The 19391-nt window shown below is 43.6% G+C and overlaps 1 protein-coding gene across 1 annotated transcript in view; it reads left to right on the top strand.

The window, feature by feature from the left end:
* The window catches only part of GABRG3 (gamma-aminobutyric acid type A receptor subunit gamma3), a 308837-nt gene extending 289978 nt beyond the window's left edge, over nucleotides 1–18859 (top strand). The window contains exons 7-10 of the mRNA XM_074317596.1: nucleotides 5893–6045; nucleotides 9285–9481; nucleotides 9770–9829; nucleotides 10778–18859. Of these exons, the coding sequence (XP_074173697.1) occupies nucleotides 5893–6045; nucleotides 9285–9481; nucleotides 9770–9829; nucleotides 10778–11059 (692 nt within the window). The 3' untranslated portion in view covers nucleotides 11060–18859. The remainder of the gene's footprint in view (nucleotides 1–5892; nucleotides 6046–9284; nucleotides 9482–9769; nucleotides 9830–10777) is intronic.
* The last annotated feature ends 532 nt before the right edge of the window (nucleotides 18860–19391 follow it).

Raw genomic sequence — 19391 nt, 5'->3', positions numbered from 1 at the left:
AAATGTTAGCAACATTGTTGCAACAAGTCCACGAATTTAATTGTCAGACCTTGTATTGAGAAAATGCCAACTTTTTAAAGATGGTGCTTGTTTTATTACCCACCTGCCATGCATTGCCACGCTGACGCAGCCTGAGGCACTGCTGTTAGAGGACCTTGACCCTTCAGAGCCCAGTAACACGGGGAGACAGCCCAGGGCTGTGGCACAATCACCAGCATACTCTAAAATAAGGGCCAGGCTCAAAGTAGGGAGAGCATCTGACTTGTATTTAATAAAAATCAGACAGTTTATGTAAATGAAGCTAATCACATTTGGCATAAAGTCTGAATCAAAATCCTTGATATTTTTTACTGTTAATTGTCATTCAACATTTACATTTAATTTCATTTTCATTCAATTAAAAATACTTTCTAATTCACTTGTTCATTTACCCTATGATCGACAGGGTGTTTTTAAATTACCCTTTAATTTTAAGATAATTATTGATTGAAGTGCAATTATGAGGAATAATGCAGAGATCCCATGTACTCTTTACCCAATTGCCCCAATGATAATGTTTCGTGGTGAAATGCATCACAGTCAGGATGCAAAACGTCTCTGACCCCACAGGGATCTCTCATGCTGCTCATTCCCCACCTCTTCCCGTCCCTTTTAGTCCTTGGCAACCATTCACCTACTCTCCCTTTCTATAATGTCATTTCCAGAACGTATATAAATGGAGTCAAACAAAATGGAACTTTTCGGTTTGGCTTTTTTTTTACTCAGCAAAATTCTGTACCGATCCATCCAAGTTATTGTACAATAATGTTATTATTACTGAGTAAATTCCTTAGCTATTCACCCCTTGAAGGAAATCAAGACTTTTTAATTTGGGGCTACTACAAGCGTAAGTGTACAAGTTTTTGTGTGAACATTGGTTTCCATTTCTGTAGGGTCAGTGCCCAAGAGTGCAAATACTGGGTTACACAATGGGAGTTCTATGTTTAGTTTCTTTTTTAAGAAACGACCTAACTATTCATCCACTAGATCTTTTCTTATAGTCCCACAGGTCCCTCAGGCTCTGTTTATTTTTTTTCAGTATGTGTTGTTCAGATTGGATCACTTCTCTTGTTTTATTAACCAAATTAACTAATTCTTTCTTCGGTCCCCTCCATTTTGCTGCAGAGCCCATCTTCTGAGATTTCTATTTGTGTTGTGTGTTATAGCGCAGAATTTTCCATTTGGTTCTCCTTTAATACCATCTATTTCTTTGCTCAGAATTTCTATGGTTTTCATTTGTTTCTATTATGTTCATAATTGCTCATTTAAATGTCTCTGTGGTGGCTGCTTTATAAATAATTCCAACACCTCTGACATTTTGGTGTTAGCAGATACCGACTGTCTTTTTCAATCTCAGGCCGTCTTTATTGTCAAGAGTGATTTTTAGTTGAAATCTGGACGTGGGTGTGATGTTGGACTGGATCTTGTCTAAGTCTCTGTTCAGCTGACGTTCTCTGACACTTCTCCACATTGTGGGAGGGTGACGTCACCTCATCGCCTCGTGAGGATATGAGCCTGGTTCCCTGCTTGACCTCCACTGACACCTGAGGGGGTGAGCTCCCTGTCACTCCTGCCAGCATTGGGGGTGTGCTGCCCATTATCGCTGGGTGGGAGTGGGCCAGGCTCCGACATGGTCTCCATGGCACCAGTGGGTGGAGGAGTTCCTTAGCACTCTGAGGAAATGGGAGTCCTGACTCGCTCCCTGCTGTTCTCTTTCTACCGCAGTGGAGCAGCTGTGCCCCTTCCAGCCAGGCAGGTGTAGGGACCCGCTCGTCCATACTGCTGTGAGTGGGGTGGCCCCCAGTGTATTCTGTGGTGTTTGATCGAGAGACCGGAAAGAAAACCCAGAGAACTCTCCCAGCAGCTTTCAGTGTGTGACACAGTGTGAACATCATCACCACACTGCACACCAGGCCCTGGGACGCATCCTTCTCCCGACTGGATGTTTGTACCCTTTGACGGACTTCATTCCCGTCCTCCCAGCCTCCCCTCCGCTGCCCCTGGGAACCACCCTCTACGCTCTGTGTCTGAGAGTTGGGGAGGTTTAGGTTCCACTTCAGAGGGAAGTCACTCGGCATCTCTTCTGTGTCTGGCTTGTCTCACTCAGCACAGTGCCCTCCAGGTCCAGCCAGGTGGCTGCAGACAGCAGAATGTCCTCCTTCCCCATGGCTGAGCACTGTTCCACTGCAGAGTGGAAAGAACCGACCGCAGAAAGTCAAGGCCATTTCAGTCCAGTTTGTGCAGTGCCACACTGACGAGGGTGGACAGCAGCAACAGCTCAGAGAAGGCAGGAAGCAGCAGGACGGCAGACATGCTGCCCACGTGGGACTGGCCGGTCCTGGGGGGGAGGGGGATGTGTGTGCCTGCAGAGCAGGTCACACGGAAGGAACAACATTGTTTTTTCAGTCCAAAGTCCTAGAACTCATGACAGTTGTAATCTAGGCGTGGACGACTTGGCTTGTCTGAGAAACGTTTCAGCCACAGGATTTCAGGGAAAACCGCTTGCCTCCCACGAGGGCAGGTGTTACCCCCGGCCTCGACAAGCACATTGGGCATGTACAGAAACATGGGATGCTCTCCTTCTGATTTACCACGAGTGGCACACTGGCTGGTCATCCTGGGGAGGTCAGTGGAGCTGGAACCGCAGTGCACTGTGGATGGACAGTGAAAACAAGGCGGTCCTAGAACCACTTTTTGGATTGTATCCCAGAACCTCACCAAGAACCAGAAGTGGGCCCTGGAATGTGGCCCTCGTAGCCCGTCTCACGGGGACCGGGGGCCTTCCAGGCAGAGCACAGGTGTGGGGGCCCACTCACCTCAGGATGCGGGAAAGCAGATGGATGCACATCTGCTCTGGAAGCTTCCCTCTGTTTATCTTACTCAGGAGCCCACAATCATTCCTCTGGCTGTTCCACAGGGCCTGTGTTCATAACTGCTGGGGTGATTCATTCTGTTTTTCTATCCACCGTTTGCTTTCTGCTTGGTCCTTTATTGAAATTTTATGTAAAAATTAATAGGCTTTTAATATCACACATAATTCAATAATATTTCCCCAGGAAATGATGTAAGTCAGCATTCATAATACTTAGAAAAATATTTTGTGTTTCATTGCTTCAGATTAATCATTTTGATTCCTTTGTACCGAAATGCTAATTTGCTTAAAGTTTTAAATTTGCTTTAAAGTTTTTTGGGAAATGATCTCAAAATTGATGTTTCTATCAACCATACTGAATATTGCTGCAAGAGGACACTTCATCCCGCCACAAAAAAAGAAAATCTAATTTATTGAAAGGCATAGTGGTCATATGGGTTCAATAGTTTCCCTGTGACTCTTTTTAGGTAAAAACAGAATGTTCATGATGATCTTTACATTAAACAAATACTAATTGATTGCTTATTATTAAGTAATATTGGTAAACAAGAGAAATAAATTCTATAACCCAAGCAGTTAGCTGGTTTGAGGACAGCTATTATGTAATTACAGAAATGAACTGATCACACTTGGGAGGGTTCAGGGAGGGCTTCCGGGTGAACAGTGATTTCTAAGCTAGAATACAAAGGTGAGCGGGAAGTACAGTGGTTCCTCGGTTTTCAAACGTAATCCACGAGTTCTGAAATGTCCGAAAACAGCCGACCGCTGGGCCTCAGGGTCTTGCACTCAGCAGAAGCCGCCTGACATGTTCGACTTCTGAGTCGTTTTCGAAAACCAAAGCATTTACTTCCGAATTTATGGCATTCATAAACCAAAATGTTCGTCAACAGAGACATTCGAAAACTGAGGTATTACTGTACCTGGATGCAGGGGGAAGGAAGAGCACCCTAGAAAAAGGGAAGGGGGTCCTGTGGGGAGGATCTTGGCATGTCTGAGGACATGGGGACCCCAGGACTATGAGATAAGGGGTGTTTCATACAGAATGGTGTAGACCAGGGGTGTCCAAACTTTTTTCAATGTTTTTTACCAAGGGCCATATGTGGTAAAATACACAAACAGCTGGGCCACTCACTCGAGGTGAAGTACGTATTGCCTCACCTGGTTTATTTAAGTAAACTAAATTTATTTTTGGAATTTGCTGTGGGCCAATTAACAATGTATTGCAGTTGGCCCGCGGGCCACAGTTTTGACACCCCTGGTCTAGATGATTGTATGAGGATAGCAAGATGCTGGTGAAAGAGTATAAGGAGAGGGACGTAGTGCCATTTGTGTCTTAGAAAGACCTTGTGTAGGCAGGAAACAGAAAGGTCTGCAGTTGAGAAGGGCCTGTGACCTGGAGACAAGCTGGGGGCTATGATAGAACACGGCCCTTGGGCTCGTGTAGAAAGGAATCGAGAGGAATGCAGGAATTGAAGGAAAAGGCGGAGTGAGAGATGGCTCCTGGGTTTCCACCTTGAAGAAGTGCGAGAAGACCTGGGTGGAGAGCAGGTGTTGGTGTGGACGTGGTGAATTTCTGGTGCTTTGGCTGAATCCAGTAGGCTGCAGGGTGGAGAACAAATGGGAAGAGGGGAGACATGATCTCAGCAGGAGGGGCCTAGAAAAGACACGAGTAGAGATGATTTGGGAGTCTAATGTATTAAACATGCACCCTTTCCCAATCCCCCAGGGAAATTTATGGAATCTCCAGTAACAGCTCTATTGCTCCCAACTCCAAATGGCATGACTTTGCCATAAACCAGGGAGCAGAATATCATAAAATGATTCTTCCTGTTCGTTTTCTGGGTCGACACAGCCTAAGTGCTGGAGTTATGAAAGGATACGGATAAAAAATATTGAATAAAACATGAAGTACAAGGTTGATAAGCTAAAATTCATGCTATGAAAAATAGAAATATAAAATTGTTGGGCCAACCAGGTGACTCAGGTGGTTGGAGTGTTGTGCTCCTAACACCGAGGTCCCCGGTTCAATTCCCACAGGGGCCAGTGAGCTGCGCTCTCTACAGCTAAGATTGTGAACAATGGCTCTCCCTGGAGCTGGGCTGCCATGAGCAGCCAGAGGTTGGCGTGGGCTGCCGCTCGGCTGCTGTGTACTGCCATGGGCTGCCATGGGCTGCCAGGAGTGGCCGGTGGCCAGCGTGAGTGGCCAGCAGCCGGCAAGAGCTGCTGTGAGTGGCCAACCCACTACTGGGACCGACTGCCTCAGCCGGAGAGAGCGCAAGGCTCATAATACCAACATGGGCCAGGGAGCTGTGTCCTACACAACAAGACTGAGAAACGACAGCTTGAACCTGAGTGCAGGGTGGGGTGGGGCAAGGGGGGGTGGGCGGGGGGAGACGGAAGAAGGGGGAAAAATTGTTATACAAGTTTATGTATCGCTCTATTAGTATCGATAAAACAAAATGACTATGGATCCGCTTGACTGTTGAGTTTCCTACCGTGTTTCCCCGAAAATAAGACCTAACCGGAAAGGAAGCCCTAGCATGATTTTTCAGGATGACATCCCCTGACCTTAAGCCCTAATGCATCTTTTGGAGCAAAAATCAATATAAGACCCGATCTTATTTTTGGGGAAACAGTATCTGTTACCCTCGATTTTAAACATGCAGTCAATTCAGTGAATTAAACAATGAATTCAAGCAATGATAGCTCATTGAGTGATGGTCTGTCATGGAACACATGTGCACGTCTATCTCCTCTGTTAATTAGTCTGTTTTTGTGTCTTTTCCAGTAGAATACCTTACACAGGCAGGGATACGATAAAAATTGTTTAACAACATCAGCATTTTGACCCTTTTCCAATTTGATTTTGTTGTATTTACATATTGCTATCCAAGTCATTAACAAAATAAGTTATAAATTATTTCCCTGAATTACTTCTTAACTCAAGGACGTTGTCTTAATGTTGACAATATTGATTACAGGTGATTATGTTGTCATGACGATATATTTTGAACTAAGTAGAAGAATGGGATACTTCACTATTCAAACGTACATTCCCTGCATACTGACTGTGGTTTTATCCTGGGTGTCATTTTGGATCAAAAAAGATGCTACACCAGCAAGAACAGCATTAGGTGAGTTTCACAAAAACTCTCCCAGCACTTTGTGTAATTTTAATAGAGAAGTATTCATAAAAATACTCGCAGTGAAAAAGACTAAGTTCAAATGTAATTGACCTCATTCAAGGGCTACTTGAATGGTGCTTAGATCGTTTTAAGTAGCTAACTTAGATTGTTCTTTCTGACAATAGCATTCCATGTGTGCCACTTAAATTAAGTTGGGGTTAAGAATTCAGAATAAAATCAATTGCACCATCTGATATTATGCTCTAAGGATGATGTCATCATAAATCTGTAGTCACGTCCTGAAATGTGCCACACTCACAAGCCTCATTACATCCGTGTAAGGAGACAGAGCTGACCATGTACCTTGGAGGACAGAAGATGCTACATTGGTAAAATAGTCTCTTAATAAAAGAAGTTCTGCTTGTCTATCAAAACTTTACCAGCAAGAAAATGATTGTTTTTCTTTTTAGCTAAAATGCACACACAAAAGCTCAAAGTCTTTTCTCCTAAAATATACAGGGGTGTTGCCCCTCCAAAAAAAAATCAGGAACGAGGGAGCTGCCTCAATTTAAAAATCCTTGCAAAGTCTCTCATATTACATTGTACTGTTTCTGTTTGCTTGTTTTTTAAATTTTATTTTAACAATAAAATACTATTTGAGCAAGATAAATTAGCCTGTAATATCCTTTACTGATTGCATACTTATAGAAAATCCATGATAGAATTGGTAACTCAGGAACTATTCTTGGGGTTATGACCATGCAATTACAAATGTCAGGTGTCATAGGGAGCATGGCTTTAAAGATCAGTTTCAAAACATTCTAATATGTAGTTATGTTGGCACAACTTGAGATGTGAGAGTCTTCCCTTGCGGCCTTAAGAGGACAGAGATACTAGAAATATGCAATGCTGGCAGATAATAGATTTACAGTCCAGAACAGTGGAGGAATGTCATCTACACTAGGATATTTAATGGAGATGCTAGAAAGGCTAAGCCTGAGAATAAAAGGTACTCTAGACCTCCTCTAAAGAAAGCTTAAACCAAGCCATGACACACTCAAGATGAACCTCCAGTAAATTAACTATCATAAGAAAGCATTCAACATACTTTTTTAAAAAGATAACATAGTCCATACGCTTTACAATATCATCCACAATATTGAGTATACAATATTACTAGACCTTTCTAAGAGGCAGGAAAATGTGACCTATGAACAACAACAACAAAAAAATGTCAACATAAAAAGACAACTCTGATGTTCAATCAGCAGACATAGGCTTTCAAGCCGTTATAACAATGTTCAAAGATGTAAAGGAAAACATAATCACAAAGCAGTATATAGATGTATTATAGAAATGTACTTTAAACCTATGTAATTTTACTAACCAATGTCACCCAATGAATTTAATTTAAAAAGGAAAACAATCTGAATGAACAGATGTATAATCTCAGCATATAAGTATATAAAAAAGAAAATTCCAGAATGAAATATATAATAGCTGAATTGAAAAATGCACTAAATAGGCTTAAGTGCAGATTGAAGATGGCAGAGGAAAAGGTTATGTATAATTGAAGACCATCACATAAAATGTGTCTAATCTGAAGAAGAGATAAAAGGATTTAAAAGAATGAACAAAGCCCATTGATTTGTGGGACAGTATGAAGACATGTAACATAGCTATAATTTTGGTTCCAGCATGAGAAGAGAAAAAGAATGAGGTAAAAAAGTTTTGAAAAAATGAAGTAAAAATCCCCAAATTTAGTGAAAAATTCCTACCTACAGATTCTGTAGATTTTACGTGGTCACCACATCTTTTTTTTCTTTCTTTAAAAAAACAGCTTTATTGAGCTATAATTCACATGCCATACAACCACATCTTTTAAAAAGTTAAATCCATATATATTATAAATGGTTCTTTTTTTTTCCATAAAAATATCCCTGCCATCAGTGTAGACTTTTCAAGGTTACACAGTATCTTTAGATGAAGTATCACAGCTTCCCACTTGACAGTCTATTCTCACTGTATTGATTAAAGAAACTGATTAAAAGAAGGTAAGTGACTTCACATGATCAAATGCCGAGATGGCCCAGAGCAAGGCTGAGAGCTTTCACTTCCAGTCCAATATCCAAGCTGGCCCCCTGGGCTGTACACTCATTCTCCACATGGCCCTGGCTGGCCACCCTCAGCACTCAATAGGAGCTGTGACACTATAGCAAATGTCCCATGGCATTCCCATGGAACCACAGAGATGGTGAGTGTTAATGTCCGTATTCCTGTGATGCTCAGGTCCATGTCACTAGCCTGCTTGTCCAGCAGTGCTAGAAGGTTCTGATTTCCCAGGAGTCACCGTGGGGAGAGTCCTCAAGTGTTCCTTGTGATAATCATCCCATCACTTCACCTTCTTCATGTTTAATAGCCTCCATTCCCTTTCCATGTGTTCTTCCTTTTAAACCATCCATCACATGCATTTCTTTTCTGAATCTTTCCCACAGTCTTTGATTAAATCTTTAGTGTTGACCCACGTACGAGTATATGAAACAGTCAAAGACCAATACAGAGTATGATTAGTTAACTAATTAATCAAAGAATCAATGCAGTCCATGCAGAGCATTCATTTAAATGCCTAGCATGTGTGAGGCACAATGCTTGATGATAGGCCAGCAAAGATGAGCAAGATACAGGTTTGCTCTTAAAGGTCACACAGTCTATTCAGGAAGACAGCCATGCAAAGCCTGCAGACATGTGATCGCTGCAAAAACAGGAGGTACACAGGAAGGAAGGGATGGGGCACATGTGCCTGTGATCAGCTCTGCTGGGGCCCCTCAGAGAGGCTGATGCTTCACCGGGGTCTTGAAGAAAGGTGAAGCTTACAAATTGTGTAGGGAAGGAGAACTAAGAAAGAAAAATGATTTATCTGGTCAGAAGAAATGTGTGAGATGCAGAACAGATGGGGATGTTATGGGGGGACTGCAAACAGTATCTTCATTTTTAAAAAATTTAAAAGACAAAATGTCAAACACTAGGGAATTACTGACTAAACTGAAAGGTGCCAACCTAATTCAGGTATTTTAAAGTTACTGCAAAGACTATAATAAAAACACTTATGGAAATGTGGTTTACAAAATAGTGTGGACATTAAAGAGTAATGTCACACGCAGTGTCTAGAAGGGGTCACTTACAAATGAGGCGTGGGGGTGGATGGTCCTGCGTGGCTGCGCTTATGGTTCGGTCCTATCCCCACACAGGCATCACCACGGTGCTGACCATGACCACGCTCAGCACCATAGCCAGGAACTCACTGCCCCGGGTGTCCTACGTGACCGCCATGGACCTCTTTGTGACCGTGTGCTTCTTATTTGTCTTTGCTGCTCTCATGGAGTACGCCACCCTCAACTACTATTCAAGTTGCAGAAAACCAACCACCACGAAGAAGAAAATCTCGGTGAGTTCCAGTAGCAAAGCTTTTCCGGGAAGGTGGGAGGAGCATTCGAGATAAACGATCCTTATTCCTGAGGCTCTTAAGCCACATGAGAGAAATTGCTATTCAAGACTTTAAGAAAACAAGACAGGCATTCAGAAGATATGAATGTGGCCCTCAAGTGTCCCCTCAGCTTCCCCCCCCAGGACAGAGATTAATGTCCTCTGGCCTTAAAGTTTGCTCTGACCTAGGTGATCTGTGATGCAAATTTTCCTAGCAGTTTTCTGCTTATTTTTTCTGCTTCTCTTGCAGCTATTACATCCAGATTCCTCAAGATGGATTCAGGAGCGAATAAGCTTACAGGCCCCCTCTGTACGTGTCACATCGCAGGTGCAATGTACTGCAAATTCGACCTAAACTGAGATCGGAAGACATGTTATTATTTATGTATTGAAAGATAATGACTCATGCACATACTTTTCAAAATGCATTAACTTTTTTTTTCTATATCCATCTTAGAAAATTTGGAAAATAAATGGAAAAAATTAATCGGCATCTTTCTATGCAGGGATTAGTGGATAGCATACATATTTCCATTTTGTAACTCAAAAATATGTTATGAACAAGCTTCTATGTCCCAAATATTATTTTATAGGATCATTTTTTGGTTTCATCATATGTTCACTCTTGGTTCAGTGGGTTAAGCCACACTTTGCATTTTTATATATATTCTTATCACTGTGGGTTTCTGTGACTGTTTACCTATGACTGTTTACTTAGTACAAATGCTAAGTTTTATTTCAATACTATCAAATGGAATTTGTTTCATTTCAAAACAGTGAGCTATAAATGGAGCTCTCTTAATTACTGAATCAGGTTTGTAGTGTTTCGGCCATCAATGTTCCCTATGTGAAGAAGTATACTGGAAGTTTCCGTGCCCCCAAAAGCCTTGCTGCTTCTTTGCCTGTGGTCCCCTTGGCCGCCCTTTAGATCTCTGGTGATCTGGCCCAACCCCTGCAGAACCTTCTGATGCCCACTTGAGTCAGGACCATCCTCTGGGCATGCCCTGTTGCAAAGGCCAGGCTTCTCCTCGGCTTCCCGCACCAATAAGCTGACAAATGCAAGATTTGAAAACTGCACTGTACTTTTTCTGGCATTTGATTTGCAAAGATTGAGCCCTCCTGTGTGGGGAGATGGGGTGGGGCACGGGCCTGTCCCATTTGTCTAGGGGACAGAGGTAGCATGTGCCTATGGCTTTGGGTCACCTCGGGCTGTGCTTGCTGCATTTCATGATTTTTGTGTCATTCCTGTTGCCTGCAGAACTACTCTCTCCTCGACGTGAGGCCGCCACCACCCACAATGGTCACTTTGAACAATTCCATGTACTGGCAGGAATTCGAAGAGACCTGTGTCTATGAGTGTCTGGACGGCAAAGACTGTCAGAGCTTCTTCTGCTGCTACGAAGAGTGCAAGTCGGGGTCCTGGAGAAAAGGGCGTATCCACATAGATGTCCTAGAGCTGGACTCCTATTCCCGGGTCTTTTTCCCCACGTCCTTCCTGCTCTTCAACTTGGTCTATTGGGTCGGATACCTGTACCTTTAAATGTTGCCTGTGGTGATGAGTGACGCGTGCTAGGTCCCCCTCTTCACCTGTCACCCTCCCCCAAACCGTAGTCATCAGAGTAGCATGAGGGACACTGCTCAGTTAATGTGAAGTTACACGTCCCCTCTGAGCAATGCAGGAGTGTGTGGCAAGTGTTTCTGTTGTATATTTTATACTCACTCACCCACACGCGCGTGCACACCCACACACAAGTTAACTGAGTTGTAAAGAGACACTTGCTAATAATCCCTTACTGAATCTGTAGCTTGATGATGTTTGTGAATGGTTTCTGGATATTGGAAGCAGCTGCCGATTACCCTTGCAGAGAAGTCTGTACACATGCAAGCAAATATCTGAGAAGCTGTCCCAGGCCCTGACCCCTTCTGAATCTTTCCTTCGCAGTCGCGGCAGCACCAGTGCCCATGTGTATGGACGCCCGGCTGGCTGAGACACACTCATACTGACCTCAGGCCCGAGCTCCCGGGCAGCCTGAGTTCAAGTGCAGCTGCAGTGAGTTTCCACCCCGTTGCCTCTCTCTCTCTCTCTCTGGCCTCCTTTGCTCTGGCACCATTGTCATTAGCTAGCGTCCCTTTATCTACTAACCTTGCCCAGGTTTGGGAAGGGTGTATATGCATATCCATAAGTTTCCGGTTGAGGAAAAAATACGATTTTCAAAATTTCATGTTGCTGAATTCAATTATGTTGATTATCTCTGAACATCAGTTTACTTTCTTCCAAATTACCAAGAGTCGGCAGTATTTGAACTTTGGGGTCTTTTACCTGAGTCGTGTTTTGCTGGACCAAGGTACAACCACAGATTACATGTCTTGCTGATGTTATGCTATCGTGGGTTCAATGATTTTCCTCTATCGCAGGAACGTATACACCACTCATAGCCTTTGTCTTGAAAACGCTTTTCAGAGCGTGAAAGAAATGTAGATAGAATTTTAAGAATTTCTTAGTGAATATTAACTTTCAAGTCAAATCACTTTAGATGCAAAAAACTGGGTAATGGCTATCATCAATGATATATTTTGATGAATAAAAATTATTTTATACTTTGAAATATGAATACATAGCAAAATCCCAAAGAAAACATCCTCTGAAATTATTAGTCTTTTGATATTTTTATAACATGAAACCAACTTGCTTTGTGATGTTACCCTGTTTCCCCGAAAATCAGACCTAGCCGGACCATCAGCTCTAATGTGTCTTTTGGAGCAAAACTTAATATAAGACCTGACATTATATTATATTAATTACATTATATTTATTATAAGACGGGCCTTACATTAATTTTTGCTCCCACAGACACGTTAGAGCTGATGGTCCGGCTAGGTCTTATTTTCGGGGAAACACGGTAGCTCTTTCTTATGACAGCTTGCCAGTAGGTACTTCACAAGGCTCTTCAGAAGCTTTCCACCACTGATAGGAAAAAAAGTCCTTCCAGTTCCTAAATGATGCTTAGGCATCATTAAAATTTGGGTACTAAAATTTTGGTACCAGAACCTCTGTTTCTCATCTTTCTCACCCAGAAAATTGAGGTGTTTTTGAAACAGCATTTTATTTTAATTATCTATTGTACATACTATTATTATTGACTCAGAAAAAAGTAAAACGTTATGCAGAGAAAACATGTAAAAGGGTTGATTTCACGCAGTCTACTGGATGCAGACACAGGAGGGGATGGGAGTAGCAGAGGCCAGGAGGTGGCCATGGGATAAGCCCGTTTACTTTGGTGAGCATCGTTGCGTATCAAATATATGGCTGTATGATCACCCCGCTTTCAAGGGTGGGGTCCGCAGTGTAAACATTCCAGCCCACTGCTTTTCTCCCGGTCCTCTCCCTGGCGTTTCATTTGATAGCTGCTACATAGATCACAGGCCATTTGGCTTCTTTATAGCAAATCCAAGTTTCAAAAGTAAAATCATGATCAGTATCTGTGGAGAAACAGGTTGAATGCAGTGGTTTAAATGACATTTCTGCTCTGTTGGAGAATGTCCCCTTCTAACAGCATAACCCACCCTCCCACCCTTGGCAGGGTGGGCAGCAGGCGCCGTGACCAAGGAGAGCAGAGCTCGGAGCACCCAGGAACAGTGGCCTGAGGTCGGTCTTTTTTAAACACAATTTCCAGCTTTACGAGTTTAAAGAATTTCAACCTAGTGCACCTTCCAAGTTCTAGAGGGAACTGAATTTTCCAGTGAAATTCTTCTTGGGATATAACTAACCTAAAAGCATTTTTAGAACATAGATTTGGTTCAATTCCACTTAAATGTTTCTTATGGATGTCTCTTATTTCAAAGCCACTCATAGGTGGGTGCTGTTGGAAATTCTCATGAAATTATACATGTAGGACGTAAGTACCCACCCCCAGCCTCAGTGGTCCTGCTGGTTGTAGCACACCGGCTCACAGCTCTTTGTCCAGGAACGAGAACCTTTATCTCAAGGGAGACCAATAAATGTTCACTCGCAGAACAGAAAGTAGACTCAGACACATCGGGCAGTTTGCACTCTGGTCTGACTAAAGACATGAGAGCATCCCCTGAAATCTCGCCTGGTCCTCATAGGAGCTGTTCAGTCCAGAGTCTGTGTCCTCAGCAGGGTGGATTTCGGGCTTGCTCGGTGTGCCTGAGTTGCCTCTGGGGAGGAGGGAAGGAGGCGCGGGAGAGTGTGTGAGGGAGCACATCTTTCTTATCAAAGGACTCTCCTTCGCACGCTTGGTGAGTGTCCTGTGCGGTGTGACTGTCCCACACAGACACACACCCTTCCAGCTCCCCCCCGGCTTGCTTTGCACGTAGAATCGGGAAATAACTGGGTGGTTGTGTGGAAGCCTGAGGAAGTGGCCTGAGGGACCTGCACCCCAAAAGTCCTACTGTGTCCCTCACTTTCAGAAATACTCTAAATCGAGGAGGTGACGTTTCCACATTTTGACCAGGACTTCTCACTTCTGACCACTGTGACTGTTTTTCTCTTAAGCTGCATCGGGCTGAGAGTGAGAGGGAACAAAAGGCATTTCACAGGAACATGATCAGAGCAAAATGCCTCCTTGGGGTCTAGGAAGTTTTAGTTTCTGCAGTTTCATACCACTGACCAGAAGAAGGTCTCATATGCTGGACAAAGTAAGACGATGCAGACACAATTTAGTGTGAACCCAGCCAATACTTCCCCCAGTTTACTCAACATATGCCTTAAAATAACATGTAAAGCTCCAATAATGCACATCTTGTAGATTTTCCACCTCCTGGGAACCTATATGCTTCCCGCCAGAATTTATCTTTTATGAGTGAATGGAGACAGGATTTCATTTCTTTACAGGCCAAACAGTCTTAATTGTCCATCAGACCAGTTAAGGACACAGTTTTTGTGGATTCTTCAAGTCAGGAAGTGCGGGTGCTCGAGGGCAAAGCATTTTAAGGTTACACATGAGGAACTAGTAACGATGTCAATAAAACGCCAATCTAAAAGCCAGCGACAGTGCTTGCATGACAGTCCCCATAGAACCTCCACGCCAAGTTTCTTCATCTGGCCATAGCTTGCTGCACAAAGGGGTTTAGGCGGAGTTTTTTGCTGCTCTGCAAAAATACTGCACTCTGGAAGCCAAGGGAGGTCATTGTTACTGCCATTCTGCATTGACAAGTACTTGCCACACGAGGAAGCACAGGGCACTCCTTACCTAAAGGGCTAGAAAACAAGACAAAACCTCTTCTTCCTTGATCATTTTTATCTCTGCTGCCAATAACAAAACTCCGTGATTTCCTTTGCAGACTTGAGAATTATAACTGCTCTCCCATGATTACACTTATCACTATATCAGAGCATTTTTAATTATTTCCATGGTCTTTCAGTTAATTGTCAGAACGCTTTTTCTGAGAGTTTATAAACTACATACATACGAAATTTCATCCTCAATTTCTATTAAAAAGAGTTTGTGCATGACTTGAGACAAACATAATCAGATGTAAAAATGTATTGAAATATTTACTATCAGTTGGCTTCAGAGCGCTATCAATTTACAAATGTTCACAAAGGTGTCTGGAAATAAGAACCAGATTGTGAATACTACATTGTAAATGCGAAATTCAGTTTTCTGTCGAGCACCCTTCCAATTGTCCCAAATTGAGGAAGTGTGTCATTTGGCCATGTTTGTTTTTCTCAAATTTGCCTGTAGGAAACAATCAGGTTCACACAAGTTAGCAGGAACTCCACATTCTAATCACATGCAAAGAACGAACAAACTAACAGTTCTGTGTAAAGGACAGACCCTTCTTGTATTCCTTGTTGACTTCACTTTTACTATAAAAATACATTTCTACCATTACAGGTAGAAAACACATACAGAGGGTGCCAAAAAAATGTATACACATTTTAAGAGATGAAAAAACTATTAAAATTGTAATACTCAATATATACCAATAACAAAAGGTGAATGCAAGTCATGTGTATACAATTGTTGACACCCCCGGTATGTGTTGAGATAATAGGATAACATAACAACTCAGCCATTCATATCTCTGGAAGAATAAAAACTTGGCTTTTTTTGGTAATGCCTGCTAGTTTTGAAGACTACAAATTAGGGCATTTCCACTTCTTTTAAAATTCAAGTTAACATTTCCAAGATGTAAGCCTGGTCTGGTTCTATTAAGGTCGAAAGGGAGAATGTTTCCTTTCTCCCTCCACCCCCCAAAATATCCTCTAGTTAAATGATGCTTTGGTTTGTAATGTCAATAAAACACCTTAATCCTCTTATTACTTTGCTCACATAAAAAACACATTTTAGACCACTTTAAATCAGTGCTAAAAAAATTAGTTGAACAGTCACTAACAAGTGTTCAATGTTTTGAGTTAATCCAGTGGGTCTTTCAGAAATATTTTACAGGGACACGAGCTAGAAAATAATTAGGAAGAAAGTACACATGAGCACGCATACTCACGTACAGCACACACACGCACACACAAAGCAAACACTGAATATAGCATCCAGGCAATTGAAGAAACTAAGTGTTTTGTTTGAATTATTCTGATTATCACCTACTTTCACCACTTCACTTTTTGCATTTGTAAACACAACACAAAGTTGCCCAGCCCAGGGCCAGCTCCACAATGGGAGGTGAGGCAACAATGGTCCCTGCAGGGGAGGGGGTCTTGTGTGTCTGCTGAGCAGTTCAAACTGGACAGATGGGACATTGCAGGCCAGACTGATCGCAGGTAATGAAACCCCCGAGACTGAGAAGGTGACTGCTGTATTTTCCTCTCTTCTAGTCATTTGGGGTTTCTAATTTGCCCACTAACCACTTTTTTCACTAAAGGATTCAAGTTCCCATTTTCCATTGAAAAGTAGGAGTCCCAACTCACTGTGAGGCTGGTTTCCAGGAACAAAGGATGAGTGCTTTGATTTGGTTAGTATTTATTACAAAAGGTTTTTATCATGTACTGTTTAACAGGAAGGATATTTGGGGGTCAGTTTTGTCATTGAGTGAAGGCCCCAAGCAGCACTTGTCATGTTTATGGGGAGATCAGACCACCCCAACCTCCATGTCACTGTGGCGGACCCAATCAATCCATCCACCAGTCGGCTAACTGCCCCATTGAGTCCACACACTGGTTGTTGTGGGGTGGTCCCAGAAGCTAAAGAAGGGTAAAAAAAGAAAAAGAAAAGGGAAAAAACTGCATTCTGAAGTGACTTTCACTGTAATTAAAAGATAAGTAATGATAGAAAATTCATATAACTTGCTGACTCAGTTTTCAAATTGTGAGCTAGATATGATAGAATTTTAGAAGAAATAAACCATGCTGTGTCATCACCACCAGCATCATCATCGATATCCTTTTCATGTTCCATACTTGTACTTAGCTATTGAGTCAACACAAAGGCCAGTGTTTTCCAAACTGGAACAAAATTAGGACTTAAATGAAGGAGAAGAAGGAAAAGTTTCATTTAGTTTAAATATAAAATACACAGATCACAGTTCAACATTTGGCTTGCCTAAAAATTTCCCAGCAATCCTGTCTCCCCTGTCTCAATCAGAATTTGAAACTGTTCAAATGGAACACTCCACTTAATTTCAGTTTGTTGGTTACTTCTATTTTTGGTTTGGTTTGGTTTTTACCTCACTTGGCTTTTTCCTTTCCAAGAAGATAACATTTGAATTAGCCAAGAACTATGTGGCCTAAAATGGACACACCTGTAGACATCACAGATTTCATTAGCCAAGAAGGACAATCAGTGTACTTCTTATTATACAATTTGGGTTTAAGCTGTGATTCCCTCTAATTTACCTTGGAATTTTTACTCCTGGATAGAAATAGACACAAGTACAATATATTGATGAAATTTGTAGTATTTACTATTATATTATCTCTGTTTAGAGCAACTCTATTAAAACATTTTAAAAGATACTTTCGACCATTCTTGACGTTCGAAATGACTAATTTTGTGCTACTGAATAATGTTTACATGTATATGTTTGTACAACCACCTATGTTTTTCTTTACAAGCAGCTCCTGGACTGAGCGAAAGGTTCATTCCTCACGAATGCATTTTCTGTGGAAGATTCTAGAAGAGTAACAGTTTTCAGGGATTGGGCCTGGGTTGTCTTGTGACGGGCCAGGGGTCATCTTGTGTTTACATTCAGCGATGTATGTATTTGTGTGTGTGTGAACAGTGGTAAAACTGGAACAACTTAACGTGTGTTACTCTACCCACCACCCCAAGCATAATGGAAAAAAATAGAAAGGAACATTTTTCTAATGATACTATATTAGCTTACTCAGCCTTTGGTTAAGGAGAAATAAGGGGGAGGGGGAAAGGGAAAGAGAGGGAGAAGGGGAGGGAGCGAGGGAGGGAGGGGGAGAGAGAGAGAGAGAGAGAGAGAGAGAGAGAGAGAGAGAAGGGGATTGAGACGGAGGAAGAGGAACTGACAATCTTCCCACTTCCTGGAAATGTGGGACCACAATTTTTCTTTAAAGAGAAAAAAATTGAGCTTAAATATTTGTTCAGAAGTTGGTCTGGAGTCCAGACAGCTGCCTGTTGAGCACCTGGTCGTCATACTTTACCTGAGTGCGCAGCTGAGCAGTTCCTTGTGCTTGGCAGTGAATCTTCACGGGTAAGCTCCAGGTAATTCTCCAGATGTAGATGGCAAATAGCAATCTTCACACTTGTTCAGGACGCAGCATTCACACACAACGTGATAAAGCATCAGGCCTGGTGTGAACCGTGGGATACGTGAGAATTAGCCCGTGTTGTGACTGTCCTGTCTATTTGAAGTTTGCATTTAAAACAAAACGGGGGCCTGGGAGCTGCCCCGGGCAGAAGCACGGGTCTGTCCGCCCTTCCTGCCTGGAAAGCCAGCTCACCCAGGTGGGACGAAGGTGGGGCGGTTCTGGAATCTGCGAGCATCCTGGAATCAGCTTTGAGCGTGCAGTGTAGAGGAGCTGGGCCTGAGAGGGGACCGGCCTGGCAAGTGGGCAGAGGGCCAAGCCAGGGCCCCCATCGTCACCAAGTGGCCTCCAACAGCCCTGTTTTCCTGTGGAACCGCCAGGGACTGGAGGCCCTGGCTCTGGGTCGTCGCCGGCGGTTCCGAGGTCCTGACCACCTCCGCTAACCAGGCAGCTCGTGGTGTCCTAGTGAAACGAGGGCGCGCTGGCGCCTCACGTGCCTTGGCGACACGCGGCCCGCGTCACCGGTTCCGGTTCTGTCCTGCCGCGTCCCGCCCCGCCGCGTCCCGCCCCGCCTGAGGCCAGCTGGGCCTGGCGGCCGGGCCACCCTCTGTATTTGTACTTGGATTCCTACATTTGTACTTCTAATGCAAATAAATGCACATGTTGTCAGAAACACGTGAGCCGGGAGTGGACATCCTTCGGGCTTGGGGGTGGCTAACCAGGAGGCTGGGTCAAGGTCACGGGGCTGCGCAGGGCCCGCCCACCACACGTGCGTGACGCCGGCTTTCGCACTCAGGCTTCCCCCCGCGGGTCAGAGCACGTGTGGGGCTTCAGTGACTTCTCTGGTTACAAGCAGCCGGTGTCCAAGGTAAGTGCCCTCCCCTCCTGCTAACGCCCATGAACCTACCCCTGGAGGGCAGGAAACCCTGCTCCAGCCAAGCCAAGGGGCCAGCCTGGGCGCCTCACCTGCAGCCCAGGTGTGGATTAGCGGTGGGGGCGGGGTTCCGGGTCCCTGTCCCTGTACCATGGGGACTTGAGGGCCACACACCCCAGCGGTGGTTGGAACGGTGGCTCCCTGGAAGGGGCTGCAGCCCTGCACTGTCAAGCCGGGGCTTTGCAAACAAACGGAACACCTACCCAGGGGCCACCACCGCAGAGTGGCGTCACGAGACGC

The sequence above is a fragment of the Rhinolophus sinicus genome, linkage group LG13 (assembly GCF_036562045.2).
Source record: "Rhinolophus sinicus isolate RSC01 linkage group LG13, ASM3656204v1, whole genome shotgun sequence".
Classification (NCBI taxonomy): Eukaryota; Metazoa; Chordata; class Mammalia; order Chiroptera; family Rhinolophidae; genus Rhinolophus; species Rhinolophus sinicus.
This window is presented reverse-complemented; position numbering and strand designations above follow the sequence as displayed.